This window comes from Choloepus didactylus, chromosome 22 (genome assembly GCF_015220235.1).
Source record: "Choloepus didactylus isolate mChoDid1 chromosome 22, mChoDid1.pri, whole genome shotgun sequence".
NCBI classification, from domain to species: domain Eukaryota; kingdom Metazoa; phylum Chordata; class Mammalia; order Pilosa; family Megalonychidae; genus Choloepus; species Choloepus didactylus.
The window spans coordinates 42,274,193-42,292,148 of NC_051328.1; the positions used below are offsets into that span (position 1 = coordinate 42,274,193).

General features: G+C 53.6%; 1 protein-coding gene across 3 annotated transcripts in view; it reads right to left on the reverse strand.

Annotated features, from left to right (window-relative positions):
- The window catches only part of ZCCHC14 (zinc finger CCHC-type containing 14), an 81,595-nt gene continuing 63,639 nt past the window's right edge, over positions 1–17,956 (reverse strand). The window contains exons 4-14 of one of the 3 annotated variants that reach the window (XR_005213760.1): positions 13,772–13,843; positions 11,501–11,610; positions 10,768–10,862; positions 10,630–10,684; positions 9,340–9,622; positions 7,829–7,920; positions 7,353–7,480; positions 6,216–6,356; positions 4,692–6,137; positions 3,206–3,652; positions 1–2,856 (exon numbers count right to left, since the gene is read on the reverse strand). Coding sequence is in view for 2 of the 3 variants with exons in the window: in XM_037815542.1 (XP_037671470.1) it covers positions 3,597–3,652; positions 4,692–6,137; positions 6,216–6,356; positions 7,353–7,480; positions 7,829–7,920; positions 9,340–9,622; positions 10,630–10,684; positions 10,768–10,862; positions 11,501–11,610; positions 13,772–13,843 (2,478 nt within the window). In the remaining variant the exon portion in view is untranslated. Of the gene's footprint in view, positions 3,653–3,672; positions 4,606–4,691; positions 6,138–6,215; positions 6,357–7,352; positions 7,481–7,828; positions 7,921–9,339; positions 9,623–10,629; positions 10,685–10,767; positions 10,863–11,500; positions 11,611–13,771; positions 13,844–17,956 lie in introns of those variants that run through there. The other 2 variants (XM_037815542.1, XM_037815543.1) reach the window with 2 other exon arrangements.

Sequence of the window (17,956 nt, forward strand, 5' to 3'; positions counted from 1 at the left end):
TTTAAATTTTTATTTTCAGTACATTAAATTTACCCATAAAAACATTCTAAAAATGTACAATTTTTTTCCTTTTTAACAAAGTATAATAAAACATAAAAACCCCAAAAACAGAATACTTGACATTTACAATTCAAAATCAAATTAGCAGAATATTAAATATTTACAAAACTATATCTTTTAAAAATATTTATAAAGGTACATGCAGTTTTGTAGAATTGACATAAAAGAATGGCTCAAAAATGGGAGAATTTTCCTTCATTCCTAAAAAGAAAATATGTCCAATAGAAGCTGTGAAGATTCTTAAGTACACAAGGTTTGTTTCCGGTTTCAGTACCAAAGCCTTATCCTTTTTGTGCGTGTAAGAACTTACACGTTCTTTTAAGAAACACGTGGCGAGGGCTGACCACAGCACGTGAAGTTGTGGCTGGGGACAGGTGACCTTTGCTCCCCCTCGGTCAACAGTGTAACGGGAACGCTGACCTTCGGCCTCAACCAGCACAGTATGTAGTTTTCTAGAATATTGCAAGTGTTACTTAAAGAAGCTCACTTTCCTCAGACCCGTGGGACTTGTGACTCTGGGTGCTGTGGAGATGAAGGCCTACCCCCGTGCTGGTCCCGCAGGACCGCTTCCTGGGGTTGTGGGTGAGGGGAGGAGACGGCTTCCTTAAACCCCGAAGGCACCCCGACGTGCCATGCCGCCAGCTGTCAGCCTGTTAACTAGCAAGGCCTAAAGTGAGGGACGAGGCGGTGACGGAGTGAGGAGGGTACCCCCAGCTCCCAGGCCCCACAGGATGCCAGGAAGGGGCGGCAGCGCCGCAGCTGGGCAACAGGACTGGGTTTGCAGTGCAAGCTGACCTAGAACTCCAGGCAGGGGACTGAGAGACTGAGCCTGTGAACTACCACATCAATAAGCTGACTGCTTGATCCTTTGGAAATGATAGACAATGCTGGCTTTTTAAATACCAATCACATCTAAGCTTCCGAGACAAGTTTTTGTCTTTGTTATTTTTACTGTAAGTGCTAATCCCCATTTCCTCAGTGCTCTTCAGCAACCAGGAGTTTCTGAATGTTGAAATGTCCCAATTTTCTGTATTACTAGTCATTAGAAAGTAAGGTAGAAAATTGAGTGTTTTCCTTAAAAATAAAAGATTAAATATTTGTCTTACCCCAACAATTTATTCTACTGGCTGTACATTCTACTTCCCCCGTTCCTGGAGACAGATGACAGTGAGACAGGCAGCAGGCAGGGACCCGGTGTCAGGAGACACCGCGGACCCAGCAGGGCCGGTGACGCCTGTGTGTTCAGCTGGCCGACAGACGCCTCTGCTGAAACGCAGGACGCTCTGTGGCTCATCGACTTCGGTTGTTTTTAGAGAGAAACTCCTCAGACAATACTGCTGGCAGATGCCTCGGTGTGTGGGGGGGTGTGGGCACTCAGGACGGCTCCCCTCGGGGGGCTGCCCCCACAGCACTGTCCGAAACCGGTCACCCCAATGCACAACACTTTAAGATTCTTGTTGTATTTAAGGTTAACATCTAACATCTACCAAAGCATTTAAAGGGGAACAAGAGACACTTTCACTCCCCAACACTGACCACTGAAACAAAAAAACAATATGCTTTTTTTGTGGATGATGAGACAGTTTCCTACAATGTCACTGTGTTGAAATAGGATTTATTTAAAACATTTCTTTGTTTTAAAAAACCAAAAAATTTTTAAAAGTTTGGCTTTCAGCACATTTCCAGGCCACCATAGTGGCCTTTGGGAATATTAAAACCGTAAACAGCATTGAACACCCCTGTCCTCTCTGACCGGGCACGCCAAGGGCCAGTCTAGTGCTCCGTAAGGCAAAGCTGGGTCAGCTCTCATGTAGACATTTTGTAGTTGTTACAATTTTTAAGGAAAGCAACGTTAACATTCCCCCAAACAGCTGCTGTAGCATCACCATTACTGCAAAACTGTACGTAATACTGTGCGCCGTGAACAGGGACCAGAACACAGAAGCCTGTTGATTCTGGATTGCATAGAAATAAAACTCTAGTAAAATAAAACTCTAAAGAACTCTACTAAAAGCCTTTCATAAAAAAATGTAATAACTTACTGCTTTAGTTTCCATGAAGCCAGGAAACTGATCTCAAAATTTGAAGCCTCACGTCACAATGCTTGAAATTCTAGGGCGTATTCTTTTGATTCACATTAATTTTGCATGAGGCTGATTGTCCCATTTTAAGAGCGGTCTGAGGATTGTGATTTGTTTTTTACTTATTCAACTGGAAAATCCCTGGCAAAAACTTACCGATCCATATTTTAATATTGAAGGCTTTAGCACTTTAGCAGAAAATTCCCTTTAACCTTATAAGATTTAAGTCCCTAAATTTCAGACCAAAAAGCTTTCGTTACAATGGGTTGAAATTTAGAGACCACTTGAGAGGACTTTTATTTCCTACTTTAATGAAACTAGACTTCTACAAATACGTGAGATCTATTTTGTTTGTGTGGTCTCTTTCAAAGTCTTACCACTTTCTACTGGAGTTTTCCAGGCAATTTTAACGGAACTAGCTAGTAATACACAGTCTAGTACAAGAGAAGTTCAGAGGAAAATTTTTTGAATTTTTGCTTATCAATTATAGGATTATTACTGAAATGTCTGTCTCAAGTTTGAATCCTTTAACAGTGAGCCTGGGGGGTACGAGTCCATGTTACAAAAACAACTTGCAACTTGCAAAGTCTGCCAACTGTGTGTGGCATCCATCAGTGCCAAGCCCCCGTCGCGCGGTCTGGGCTCTCGGGAGAGTCTGTGCTGGAGGACGGAGGGGCATCTCAGCCGGCCGTGTGGATTCTCTGGGACTTGGACCCTTAGAAATGAAGCTGTTGAGAGTCAACTATTTCTGCGTGAGAGTTTAAATTTATTCTCAAAAAAACAACTAAAAACCTGAAGCTGCTACAAGTGTGTCAAGGAGGGAAGGAGATCCCAAAACCGACTTCTCTGTGGGTGACGAGCCGAGCCACGGGCCTGCTGGCGCCCGCTCCTGACTTGCGGACACGGGAGTCTCTGGCACTGACCGGGTCACAAAGGAGTTTTGTCCCCCAGTACTGCAGAGATTTACGTCATTTTACATTCTTCTGTAGTGCAATCCTTAAAAATCCCAGAGATTTAGTGCCTCATCACTTTAGGGAAAAAAGAAAAGGAGACTTTTACCTCACCTGGGGTGTCAAGAGTCCGACTGGGGGCTCCACTTGGAAAACGTCAACCTTTGGCTCTCGACTCCGATCACACGTGCTGCTCTGGGGTCCTGGCTGCCAGAGGGGCCGACGTGGCAACGCTGCTCAGGGGCCGAGGCCAGAGGCTGGCAAACCCACCAGGCACGGGGCAGCCACGAGGCATGTCCTGACATCAAGCTCCAAACCAGGGTTTTGGCAATAAAACTGAGTTGGATGCATCCTAAGCTAGATTTTCTATCCAGTCTAGTAAAGTAAAGCACCTTTGGATTAAAAATATTAAGCTCAACAGTAAGTACACTTCTCAGTTTTGTGTTTAATTTTCCTTAGGTCTCTTCTCCATGGCTTAATAATGTTCTGTTGCCAGAGAAAAATATCAATCTGTGGAGTCCAGACTTTCAGCTGGAGGGGCATATTTCAACCTAAAAGTACCTGGAGAGAGAAGGGAAAGAGAGAAAATCGGAATCACTGTGGAATGACCACGGAAAGCTAACTTGCCCGTCCCCAGTGAGTCGAGATCCTGGTGCCAGGAACTGAGACCCCGCCCTGATCCCTCCCCCACCAGAACCAACGCGGGCCTTCCTTACGAGTTCACAAAATCAGGCAAGGGGTGAAATGGCTAACAAATTCCCGTCGTTTCTTTATGTAAAAGCCTTTTTCTGGCATTCAGACTCTCCCCAGCTGGTGGGTTTGCTCACAGGGTGCCCCCCACTCCGTGGGAGCTGGCGAGGCAGACCGCACCCCACTGCTTCAAGGGGAGCCCCGTCTCCAGAGGGGGAGGCAGCCGGCACAAGGCCTGGACTCTCCCGCGCCACGGGCCCCAGACACCCCCACCGGGCCACAGAGGCAGAGCGCTCGGGGGTGGCGCCGCCCAGCAGGCCTGGCCACACAGAGCCAGCGCAGACCTCCAAATCGGGGGCCTCAAGTGAAGAGCCAGTGAGCTGCAAGCAACTTCCCCAACCCCCAGGAAACAACAGCAACAGCCTGTCACAGAGAATCCATTAGATGCACGCGCCAACCTGCCTAAAGGAAAGAGGAGAGAGCAGGAACACGAGAGGGGAGGAGGCAGACGGCAGCACAGGAGGCAGGCGGCACGGACGGCCATGGGCAGGGCGGGAAGGACCATCTCGTCGCCTGCTGCCCGTCTACACCCGCTAGCCAGGCCTGCGTCGCCCACTGAGGATTTCCCGGGCCCCCTGGCCCCACAACGACAGGGTCCACGGAGCCGGCGGCTGAGTCCAGACCCATGTGGCAGCTGATTACGTGTCAGCAAGGCGTGCTTCCAGATCGCAGAGCCAGGCGAGGGCCGAGAGCAGCCCTCCTGGGCTGCAGAGCCCAGCGTTACTGTCCCCAGGCTTTCTCAAAGAGCCTGCGCACACTTTTCCCTTTAAAAGAAGAAAGCACACTGCTGCTGCAGCAAACATAAAGCATCCGCGCGCACTCTGCCCCGGGCCAGGCTGGCGGCACCTACCTTGGCGGTTGAAGTCCATGGACGGCTGCTTGCAGTCCTGAGCGCGGTGGCCGGCAGCCCCACAGTTGTAGCAGGAGAGGTTCCCGCTCTTCTTGTGGCCCGAGCCACTGCTGCTCCCCACAAGGCCCTGGGCCTGGTACACCCCCGCGGCACCCGCCATGAAGCTCTGCATGGGCGGGATGGCAAACGTGGACTGGCCGCCCAGCACCGAGTCCGCGGTCAGGCTGCTGCCGTAGGGGGCGTGGACGAGCGGGAAGGCGGTGCCACCATACTGCTGGGGGCCGCCATAGCCGCTGCTGCACATGGGGCTGAAGGGCAGGAAGGGGAAGGTGAAGACCGACGGCCCTGAGAACGGGTGCTGGAAGTAGCTGGCGTAGCTGACGGTCAGGCCGCTGGAGCCGCAGCTCCCGCTGCAGCCGCAGGAGGTGCAGACGATGCAGCCGGGCGGCGGTGCGGCCGGCTGCTGGGGCGCTGGGGGCTGCTGATGGTGGTGGTGGTGGTGGTGGTGGTTCTGGCTGGAAGCAGGAACGTTTCCTGTGGAGCTGCTGCCACTGCCGCTGTAGAAAGTGTTCTCAGGGACAGAGGGGAGCGTGGGGCTGGAACTGGGGGCCGGGCAGCTGGTCCCGCTGGCCAGCGACGTGGACGGGTGGCTGCTGGAGGAGACAGAGCTGCTGCTGGCGCAGAAGCTGCCCTGCACAGGGCCCACGGGCACACTGCCCACCGCAGAGAAGGCAACTTTGGTGTTGGCTGTGTACAGAGCAGTCCGGGGACTGATTATTGCGGGGGGCACGCTGATCTGCACGTTGTTAGAACAGGAGGTTTGCCCGGAAATGGCAGCATCAGCAGGAACCGAGGACGAGACGAGCAGTTTGATGGGCGGGCGAGCCACATGGAAGACGGTGCTCGCCGCGCCGGCGGCCGCCGTGCTGCCCTCCCCAGCCAGCGCGGGCTGCTGGCTGGCTTTCATCACCCTGTCCAGCGTGGCCGCGTGGACGACCTTGGCCCGCGGACCGAAGGAAACGGTGGGCGCCACGGCGCTGCTCTCGGGGACTCCAGCGAGGACCTGCAAGGGCTGGTGGGCGGCGGGAGTCGGCAGCACATCCGCCCTGGGGCTCCCGAAGCTCTTGTCCACTTTTATGCTGCTTCTTGGTCCAGAAACCTTACTCCTCTCTTCCAGAGACAAAAGCGAGTGCATAGACGACGAGAGAAGCTTCACGTCTGCACTTCCCCTGTCCGACTTGTGTGCCGAGCTCAGCATCCGAATGGGTGCCACATGGGACGCGGCTGCCTGGGGGGGTGGGGGGTGGTGCCCGGGCAGCGCGGAGCCCGCCTCGTTCTGCACGGGCAGCACCTGGGCCGTGGGCCGCATGGAGCTTGAGGGAAAGTGGGTCAGTAACACCACGGGCTTCTCCTTATCGGCGGCAGCGCGCACCTGCGTCTCCACACCTGGGGGTGGAAACAGAGCCGTCAGCACAGCTTTACCCGGCGCGGCCAGGGACGGTGGGTCAAGGCGCAGCTTCTTACGTCTGTCGCTCTCCTCGGCGCTGTCGGAGCTCTCTTCTCGGGCCTGCACCCCCATCGGGCTGGAGGAAGAGCTCGAGGACGCCGAGGAGCTGCCTTCCCGGGGCATCTGCTGAGCCGGCTGCTCCACTTCCACCCGCAGCTCTGGAGAGACAGGGCAGGGATCCTCCAAGGGGGGGAAGCCACCGGCCACGGGGACGCCCCAGGAGCCGCCTCACCCAGCATCTCCTGCACACTCACCCAGGGCCACAGCCGGACCAGGCCCTTCCCAGACACCTCACAGCCTTCCTTATGCTACCCCCGAAGAACCAGGCACGTTCTCTCCACTGCGGGGATGTAAACGAGCGGCCCAAGGCCTCACAGTGACGCAGGTGAGGGATGGAGCTCAGGCTTGAGGCCAGGGCTCCTGACCCTCCCGACAGGGCCTCCAGCTACCTGCTGTCCCACCTCCAGGCTAGTGGCCGGGACAGGAGGAGGATTAAGCAGCACTGCGCTGTCGGCCCTTTTAAGTGACTGCTGCTGATCGGACCATCCACAGACACCGAGACACCCACCTCGCTTTCATGAGGCCTAGCGATCCAAGATCTTTTTGGTCAAATATACTTAAAATATACTCTTGGCGTTTTTTTCTGAATTTCTGTGACTGCTATTTCTAGTATAAAAAGAGAAGCTACCCACCCTGTGAGACAACAGAAAAGTAACTACACGTCACCAAGAGCAGGACATGTGGAAGAGAACAGCCCTCTGGGTGAGCACCAGGCAGGAGCCCCAACCCGGTGGGGCAGGGGCTGTGGCCTCTGTTCACGCCCTCCTTCCTCCCCACCCAATTCCCCCAGAAGTTTCTGATCTGAATCTTTTATGCGAGCAACTTTGGGCAAGTCACCATTTTCCTGCTTCTACCCAGACTGTCCCCTCCACTTTCCACTGGCAGAGACCACAAAAGCTAAAACAATGAAAAACACGTGTGACATTTTAAAGGACATAAATGGCAAACGGGAGTGACGTGAGGTCTGATTAACGAGCACAAAGAATGTACTAACACACAGGAAAGGTCTGCACGTTCCATCAGCAAACTCCTGACAACTGGGGGCCCCGACCCCCCCAGCTGCCGCCCGCAGCCCCCGCCTGTCCCTCGCCCACCTGCAGTGTGGCTGCCCCGCACGGCCTGCAGGGGCCCCACATGGCTGGTGGGGGGCACTCGAGCCACCCCAGTGCCGGTGACTGCGGACGGGGCCGGGGGGTTCAGGCACCGCTTCTCGGACTTCTCCCTAGGAAGGAAGGAAGCACAGAGACGAGTGAGGGGCGTTCTTTCACTTGAGTCTCATAACGGTTCACAAGCCATTTAATACCTGAACTCCAGGAAAAGGTGATTTCCATCAAAACAATCTCAGGGGTGGAAAATAATTCTGATTTCAGCCAAAGTTACTACAAAGGACCTTTCCTATCAAACCAAAGACATGTCTAGAGAGTTTTAAAAGCATTAACTAAGGTTTGAATAAGCATAAGCCGAAAAAAAATCTAATCACTGATATTTCACAAAATTCTAAGTCCTGGTGTCTGTTCTGCAAATTAGAAACTAAAATGAATGTATACTCCAAACACCCTTTTGTACATACTTTTCCAGCTCCAGTTGAGTCTTGAGTTTTTTCTTTGCTCCCATTGTGAGGGATTCAAATTTATTTAGATCTTCTTCCGTAAGGCTCAAAAACTAACATAAGAGAAACAAATTACAAAGTTACTGAGAATGAATTAGGACTCTGAAAACAAAGACCTTGGAGTGGAATCTAATCAATGTATTCTGCACCTGGGATACAGGAACAGCGGAAGACCTGACAATGCTGAAGCTTTATTTGCTAACAAACAGGCGCCTCCGTGCCCAGTGATGGGGACGCGCTCACGGCAGCTGGGGAGTCACACCAGGAGGCCCGGGCCCAACGCACAGCAGCTCAGGAACGAGCCTCATCCGGGACCCCCCACCCAGCCATTGTGCTCCCCAAGAGCGTCCCCACGGCGGGAGGTGGCCCACAAGACTGGGAGGGCTGCCTCTTTGTACTTCCTTTTTCTCAAAATCACCATCATTTCAGGGGTGAGAGCAACCTTGTCAGGTAGCAAGTGATGCAGGCAAGCAGATGGCATCCAAACCGAATGGCTAAATAACCCACAGGCAGGACGCCAAGCCGACAAATGACGCTCTAGTCTTTAGTCTTCATCACACTCTGTGCCACGACTTGTGATTTTAGCCATCTTGACTTAGAAAACTTTAAACTGATCATCACCAAGGGTAGTAAAATCTCATTTTAAAGATTCATGACCCCTAAGCACAGGATATGTGAAAATGCTTAATTTGTTTTTAATATGCAGTAGAAGCTTGATTTCTGGGTTCCGTTGTAGATTTTGAATGAAATTTTTACACAGATAAAAGCCACCAAATTATTTTAGCCAGCAGGGGGAGCAAGGAGTTCAAATATCAAGTACAGCTTTAATTTTGCAATAAGTGGTACCAAGTCTTAAGAAATTTCAGGATTTTTGAACAATGAAAATGTGCTCCTCATCAAACCTTCCTATGTGGAAACACATTCTGCTAAATGTGTGACCCCTGAGCCAAGCCAGACCATCTGAGCGCTTCGTCCCGGGACCTGCGTGTTTGCTCCTCGGGAAACGGTCCCAGTGAACTGAGCCTGAGCACGTGCAGCTGTCCCACCTGGAAGGACATATGACATGGAGGTGGGGCGGGCAGCCCTCCTCACTGCTGCAGGGTCTTGCACAGCTGCTGGAGCCAGCAGCCTTCCTGTTACGTTGAGTGCATGTTGAGCACTAGTGTGCGAAGACTCAAAAGCATTAGAAAAGCTGTTTGTTTGATTAGTTAACACAAATCCCTTTTCAATTGGTGGTTAAATGCAGGTAGCCTTCAAAGTCCAATCCACGCTGCCCCACAGCAAGGGGGGCAGGACTTAGGGCTGGCATGCGTAGGTGCTAATGCTGGGCCTCCTGACTTTTCCACCCTTATTCCTCCTCTGCTGTGCAGATTTTGGAATTCTAATTCAATTCCTCTAGGAATGATGCAGGAGGAACGATGTTACCTGAAAAAACAATGCCAAATTCTCCATTGCTTGCTTAGTCAACATACCTTCTCCATTGTGAGCTGTTTGAAGACGGGATAATACTTGTGCAAACGCAATTTCCTGAGCCAATCTAAAATCCCATTTTGTTCCTGGGTCTGAGGGGCCTGCAGGCCGGAAGACATGAGTATGGCGGGCGAGGTGTCCATCTGGGTCCGGAAGGCTAGCGGCGAGCCCGTGCCCCCTGAGTGGGAGCAGTGGGGCAAGGCGGTGGCGGTGCCGGTGGTGTGCGGGAGGTGGTGCTGAGTGCTGCCCTGGGAGGACGGGATGCCGGCCACTCCACACACAGGCCTGCAAGGACAATGGGCAGCAGGAGCACAGCGGCCACTGCACAGGGGACCGTGCTCCCAACAGGCTGTGCACACACTGTGCCTCGACCTCCCACACCACATCTGAGATGACAACTAGGGCTAAAACTCCAGAAACATCGCCATTTTCCACCACGGCCCGTCCCCACCTCTAGGACCACCACCAGGTATAATGTACACAGGTCTGTGTGCACACACGTGGGCCAATGCGTATCTGCGCGTGTGCTCGAGAGCACACCTGTGTATGTGTGTGCACAGATGTGTACTTGAGTGCAGGTGCTTAAGCATGTGTGTGTAAGCGTGCACATGTGTACAAGTATCTGTCGCCACAGGCTGCTGCCTGAGTGGCCTACTTTCTGTTACTTCCAAATCATAGGATATCGATAATCATAAATTACAACTGACCACCATTCAATTTAACATTCAAGTTAATATTTTTAAAATAAAGGGGCAAAAAACATTTGACTTTATCTGGAAACGTCTTCTTCATAAAAAAAAAAAAGTGCCTTTTGCTTTCCGTCCTTGCCTCTCTACCTGGAATTTCAAACCCAGGTGCACTGATGACGCGCGTCCTACGTCCTGGCCCACGGCGAACGTGGAGGCACCTCCAGGACCCGCGCCACGGCCACAGAGCGACCCGGGGGGCTTGCCCGCCTCTGCTAACGACCCAGGCCTCCAGGTTTACACTGCCAGAGGAGCCTGAGAGAAGTGGCTCCCAAAACCCCGTGCGCCCACCAGGTCACCTTCCGAGGTCAGGGACAGAGCCTGGGACAGTGCACGTGGGGGAACCCTAATCCCAGCAGTTCAGAGAATGTTCTCTGGGAAATAATGAGCTGGATTCTCTATCCAATTCCTCTTGTGTGATATTCAAGATGATAAGCGATCAAGGACAATTTAACTCTAGAAACAATTATTTACACCCAACTCAAGGGCTGTTTGTCGTAGTAAATCCTTTCCTGCAATCTGGTGATCAAGTAGCGGATTTCTCACCTTCCAGACACACCCATCATGGAACCTGCCTTGGAGAGGGACGGGTTGCCAGGACCTGCAAATCAGAAAAATAAACATAAACATGTACAGATGATACAAATATGTTTATTTTTACTTCATCACATGTTACAAACTCACTTGGACTTTGAAGCTGTTGGGTGGGAGATGAAGTGCTGAAAAATTTCTTAACATGGTCATTTTTTAATAAGTGTGAAGGTAATGAAGCCAAATACCTAAAAATCAAACAAAGTAATATTAGCATCAATATGGCATTACCAAAAACTAACTGGAATGGAAAATTCAATTTTCAATTAACAGACAATATTTACAGAAAAACCCAGAAGTGCCTTAGACTACTTGCTTGCCGCTTTTGTTTGATTCTCACTACAGTGCCCACTGCTTTCCACATCGCACACCCCTTCCACTGGACACCGTATTAACCAAGCCCTAAAAGGGCCACCGATGGGCCGTGAGGGACGGCGTCCGAGCATCGGCAGGGGCTGTGCCGAGTGCACTGCAGGGGAGCTGGGGCCGGGCCTGCCCTCCTCGCCCAGCTGCAGACCCAGTGGGGCCACATCACTGCCTTCCTGTGTGTGCCACGGCACGACGAAGGGTCCGGAGAAACTTTCCCTGTGAGATTTTTTATTAAGCCCCAGTTTAATCGTGCAACTTTCAATCGCAGGGCAGAAACAGTAATCAGGCTTTCTTTCACAACACTGTCAAAATGCCCGTCTGTGGTGGCCTATTCCCTGAGCTTCCTTCATTCGTACCCTGGAGATCTCCCCTCAGCGACTCAGATCCTTCCGATGTGCCCCAGCAGCAGCGGGGACGGTGGCTGCGGGCGGGGTGAGGAGACGCCCCCCAGCATTACCTAAGGTCGGCTTCCAGGTCCAGGTGGTTTCGCTCCACGTAGAAGGGATCTGGGCCAGCTAAGCAAGGAATGAATTTCTCCAAATTTTCCTCAGGGTACAGCTGAGACAACTGGAAGAGATGAAAACGCACAGCCATTGTGTCAAATGACGAAGGCAGGAAGAGATGCTGCATCAAACACAGAGGTAAATGAAGTATTCCTGCTTCTTAAGTAACTAGCATCTGGAGCTTTAAATACATACAGCACCATCATACAACGTAGTATTAACTCACTTGACATAATGAACTCAACTAGAGGAGAATCTGGCAGATATTAGATGGCGGTATCTCTTGATGGGATATACAATTTCCTTTGGCTACTCTAGGGTCTACATCTGCTCAGGATGCAGAAAGCTGCAGAAGAACGTCACTGGGAGGACGCCAGTCTGCAGTCACAGCTCTCCTCGAGCACACCAGCACACAATGGGTCCCAGGCAAGTGACCCAGATGCTGACCACGCCCCCTGAGGAGAGCCAGGGCCAGGCGTGGGCTCAGCTCTGGCAGAACCCGGAAGGAGAGGTGGCTGCCTGAGAGGATGAGAGGAGCCGGCAAGGACGGAGACGTCCTTGCAGCTGGATGTGGCCGGTGTGGGCTGGCGAGCGAGCCGGCCAGGCGTCCAGACCCCAGGGGTCCATGCTCACTGCCCAGCTCTGTCCCACAGGCAGCAGCCCCGGAAGAGCCCATCAGTGGTGCCAATGCACAGGCGGTCCCCGGCTGCCCCTGGAACCCTCTCTCAGCACAGGCAGAAGCCTGACGTCACTGGGGAGGGCCAAGAACTGCTCCTGCGCCTGCAGCCCAGGCGAGGACCCGTTTCCCGGGGGTGAGGCAGGGCAGGCCACAGGCACAGAACCACTGCTTCAGGGAAGGCACAGAAACAAAGGCCTCCAGCCGTGGAGGAGTGTCTAGAAACCCAGTGGGCCCAGGACCCCGCCCTGCAGAGGGCAGGAGGGCAGAGGAAGCTCCAGCCCTGAAGCCCAGGACAGACCCCACCTCCGGCTGAGGGGGCCGGGAGAATGGAGACCGTCCCTCCCTCCCCACCCCTGCAGTCCACCCTGGGTAGGAGGGGGTCGAGTGAGCAGAGAGAGGCCCCTTCTGTGCCATGGAACAAGACCCCTGAGAAGAGCCTTCCCGCAGCCCAGCCCCCAGGGGAGTCTCGAGCAGAGGAGACGAGCCAAAGCAAATACTGAGCAAAAAGAGTAAGAAGACAGAACAGGCACCCAGGGGCCGAGGTCAGGATCCAAGGTCTGAGACACACGTCCTGGCATCCCAGGAGGAGGAGATGCAGAAAGACATGAACAAGATTTTTCCAAAGTTAACGAAAGACAACAAACCAGACATCTGAGAAGGTCAGAGAACCGCGAGCAGTATAAACATGGGACAGTGGCCGATGAAATGTGGGCATCCGGCCGGCACGAGGCGCCCAGGGACACCACGTTCTCACAGAGCGAGGAGGCGGACCAGGCGAGCGGAAAGGCGCGGGGCCCCCAAACTTCCGCGAGGCCACGCACTCGCAGGCCAGTGTCAGTGACCCTGTGTGTATCCTGCAGTCCCCAGGAGCCCGGACGGATTAGCTCAGTCAAAAACAACTCGCCACGGTCCACCACCTGACGGTTCTCCCACAGGAGTGTACCCTTGGTTTTAGGATGAAAATGTAAGACTCACATCAGAGACACTTTAGAGGTCTTATCCATAAAATAAAGGTGATTAAGGCACACCGCTGTGGTTAAGACGGCCGTCCACCGCCAAGGCCGGGGCCAGTGGGCTTCAAGTGCACGTGGAGGCGCGTGGGAGAGTTGTTCCTTCAGTCGTGGGAACCTCTGCTCAAACGAGATCTGCCGCCTCAATTTGGAAATGGTGGGAAAAGCCCGGGATGTGAACTGGGTGAGGCTGGGCCCAGGTGGCGTCTCCGACCACTTCGCCAGCGGTGTGGGCTCAGACCTGCCGCCCCTCACCCTCAGCCTTCCGGAAGGGAACCCGGGACGGAATACTCTTTTTTAAAAGTTACTTGTGCACACCACAGCTTTCTGCCTCATCTCGTTCAATGACCGGAAGGGGTAAGCTGCGTGGTTTCGGAGCGTGCTGACGGCCACACCCGCCCCACGAGGCAGACCCTGGACTTCACAGTGTTACTCGCTGGGCCGGCTGAGGGCGGCAAGCCACGGACGTTTCTCTGCAATGTTACCAACCGCTGGGAACGGGACTCTTCATTTTGCAAGCCCTCAGGTCCCCTTACCTTTGAAATAAATTCAGTCACTTCAGACGAAGATCTGGTTACTGACGTTACTGAAGAATCAGACCAGAAGACCTTAAAAACAAATAAACAAACAAACCTTAAAAACAGGCACTACATCCCGGATTCCTGCACACAGGCCAGCGTTAACTGCTGGCCCAGGCCGGGACGTGTGCTGCGCAGGCCCTGCAGCCGGCTCCTCGGGACAGGGCGTTTCCACAGCCCTTGACTTGTTAAAAAAACGACAGGCCCAAAACCCAGCTCATGAAAGCTCAGCCTCCTGCTCTGGGCCACGGTTCAAACATCACCAAATTACTCAATCAAGCACAGAGCCTAAAGCTTGCCCTTCAAAGTTTCAACAAAATCGCTGACAACTGCAATTGCTTGTGTATGTCAGTGTACCCTATCCTCAAGGAAACTTCCTCCTCTTAACGTGACTTGAGATGCAGAATCAAGAAGTCACCAGAAACCAGCCCGTTCATCCAAGCCTCACATGCTGGTAGCGTGCTCTGGGTGCACGGACCCACGTGACAGTGTCCTGTCCTCAGGAACCCCACAGCGCTGGGGGGGGCCGAGCCAATCTAGCTGAGGACAGGGAGGCCAGTCCTAGGCTGCCGCAGGAGGAGGGCACGGGACGGGGGGCCTGGGAGAGAGGGTCCTAAAGGGCCTTCTGGAAGGAGCCCTGCAGGGCCTCTGTGCCAAGGACGACCACAGCGTTTGCTTTCCTGCCTCAACACTTACCAGGGTTGGTTATTTTACTTCATTACTTCACCAATGCCTGTCTCCCCAGTGGACTGCAGGCGCCCTGGGGGAAAGGTCTCCGCTAACCACATAATGGCAGGGAGGTGGGGGAGAGCGTCCATGTTCCAGGAGCTTCTGCTCAGAACCCAATCCGAGCCAGACTGAAGGGCAGGTAAGAAGTTAGTCAAACGAACAGATGGAGAGGACACGGCGCAGGCCAGGTCAAGAAGGGTTAAACTTTGAACTATGAACTTTACCCTAAAACCAAAGGGAAGCCTTTGGAGGGTTTTATGAAAGGAAACAAAATGAGCACATGAACGTTATTTTATTGCCCTTGGCCTGGAGGAGACCCAGCCACCTCTGCTCCGGCTGCTGGAATCCAGGACAATCCCTTTTTCCATCAGCGGTGGCCGCACTGTCCCGTCCAGCTCCCTAAAACCCCGGCTGACCGAGGGACAGCCTCTCCATCCATGACCAGGCCAGCACTGGCATTCTTTGAACTGCCTCTGCACATGCGCTTTGTCACCCAAAATCCATCTATATCTAAAACAAAGATATTTAAACTGGTTTTCTGCCTGAAGCATTCAAATCCTGTACCACTAAAAAGAAGTTCAAGGGGGTAGGGTGACTAACAGCTGCCCACACAGACCACAGTAACATCTGAGGTTCAAAGGTGAAAAAGTTTCTAGATATTAAGGTATTTTACCCAAAGCAGTGTTGACAACTTGTGCCTCCCATCGCACAACTCTTACATTATGATCAAAAGTCCTTTCCAGTTTGAGTCTTTTCTCTCTTTTCTCCCACTCGCGTGCCTCTTGATGCTGCCAACACAAAGAAAGAAAATCTGACTCCCCCACCGTGAAGGTGGTTTCACGTGGAAACTCCTCTGCCCCTGCGGCCGTCAGTCCTTCCAGGAGGCAGGCTCCGCTCGGCTCGCTCGCTGACAGTCTTCCTTCCGTGTCCCGATGGAGGTGGTCTTTCAGCGCCCGCCGGCAGGCCGGATCGGCACTGCCACGCAGCTCCGCTCCCGCCTCACCACGGGAGCCCCCCAGCACAGAGCGAGTGACAGGCCCGCAGGCCGCGGTGTGAACCGAGAACAGCCCTGCAGCTGCGCATCACAGCTAAGCTGCATCCATTGCAAGCCACGGTAAGGAAGACTGAGCCGAGTAAACCACGGCACAGTACTTTCCTCTCACTTACACCTACTCAGAAGAGCTACTACAGCCTCATTCAGGCAGACTTTTCCCGTCTCTTAATCATAAGTGAAAGCCAAATGCGCCAAAAACGACGCTCTGTACCTCACGACTCCTCTCCTCCGGAGCTGCTCCTCCAGACTGCACCTGCTCAGGCATGTCGCGGGCAGAGGGGGCCCAGGACTGGGGCTCAGACACCCCCCATGGGACCCCAGGGAGGCAGAGCTGCGGGGGCCCACACGGGGGTCCGGCTCAGGGAGGGGCCCTGGTCTGGCTTTCTCCTCCTCTGCCCAAAGGGACACCTGCACACCAGCCCGTTTCAGGTCCCGCCTCACGGGGGGTGGGGGGCACGGGGGACAGGAGGAGAGAGGGAAAAGTTGAGGGGAGGCGGCAAGGGGGGCCAGCAAGCCGCGCACCCCCGAAATCCAGGCCTCCCCAAACAGCGGCCTCCGGAGAGGGGCCTTCAGGAGGCGCGCCCAGCGCCCGGCACCCCCACCCACACCTGCCTCTCCCCAGAGCCCCCCATGTCTTCAGGAACCTGCCTAAAACACGAGCCCCCTTCTCTGGATGCTCTTCTGGCCCCAGCAGAGGCCTGGGGAGCTTCGACAGGGAAACCCCGAAGCGCCTCCAGTCCTCCTGCGCTGTGTCCTCCAGCTCAGTCAGCATTTCCTGAAGTCCGTGTCAAGAAACGCGAAACCCCAAAGACACTCTGAAACCAGGGCCGCCTGCAGGCGTCCGTCACCACGACAAGAAGGCAAGAACCTGGGGGCACGCAGATGTCTCACTGCACCTGGCACACTTTTTATCATCCTTCACAAAAGTGTCCATCCTTGGTGGGCTAGAAATTTAAAAACGGACAAGCAGGGAGCCTCGGTCCTCCATCACAGCCCTGTGCCAGGAGCCCAGGATGTGCTGCCCTGCAGGCCCAAGGGCCCTGGAACAGAGACAGTGTCTTCACCAGCCACAGATGCTCCTGCTTAAAGGAAGAAACCGAGCATTCCCACAGCTTGTTTGAGCAGGGATCTGTTACTATGTAAACTTGCTATCATCCTTAGGAACTGGCATTCCATAGACAACAAGGCTCTGTGGCTGAAAGGCCCTCTATGTTGTTCTGGGGGCTGATGTCGACATTTCATGTTAAGTATGTCACTATCACCACCAGCGAAACCTTTCAAGGGCATGTCCCAGGACAGAATCACCTGAGTTTAAGCAGGTTGAAGCTTTCACCTGGCACATGTTTAGGTTAACACATCTAGACAGTACAGCTCTAATTACAAACCATTTTTAAAATTTCTTTTCTCTGAAAAACTTTGCCCTTCAAACGGAATGAGCTGCTTACCCCACAAGGGGCCTGCGGGCAGAGGCTCCCCCGTCTGACCCCACCTGACCTCAGGGCGGCCGATCTCTGGCGCCTTCCCAGGCCTCACCCGAGTGGTGCTGAAGGGGCTTCTCATAAGAAGCGTAAACCCACAAGGAGACTGAGCAGCACCTCAGGCCAGGAGAGCTACGCCCACAACAGAGGCCCAGGGTTTCCTCGCTCCTTTCAGGGTGCCCCTCATGATTTACCTGGTGGGTGCCCTGAGGCTCTGTGGCAGGGCGGGGGTCCTGGAGTGCAGCCCCCAAGGCTGAGGACACCTCAGGAGGGAAGGGCAAGAAGCTTATCTGGGACTTGAGCCCACCCCAGACCAGGAAGATGCATGGACACTGGCGACAGGGGCTGTCCGAGCACAGGGCACGGCCTGAGGCCCTCGCGGAAGCCCTGTGCAGGCCCCACCGTGGCTCGGGGCCGCACCCGGACCCCAGACCCACGATGGGGCTCCGAGGATATCCTCTAACATGGAGACAGACTGCCATGACCACGAGGGCCAGGCAGCCGGGAGGCAGCAGAGGCTGGGCACGGAGCAGACGGCATTAAAAACTGCAGAGCCGTTATCACTATCCTCAAGAGAAGAAGACACATCCAGGAGAAGAATGCTATTAAAAAAAAAAGAGAGAGAACAAGAGTTCTCTGAAATTAAAAATACGATAGCAGAAGTGAAAAACTCAACTGAGGAGATGGAAGACGAGGCAATCTTCCATAAAGTAGAGCAAAAAACCAAAGGGACAGAAAACAGAGCAAAAGTAAGACCCTGAGAGGACAGTCTTGAGGCCTGACGTGAACATGGCAGGAGCTCCAACACAGAAAAACGGGGAAGGCGGAGAAGAAATCCAGGCGCAAGTCAAGAAAAGGGCCCCTGATTAAGGGACACGAGCC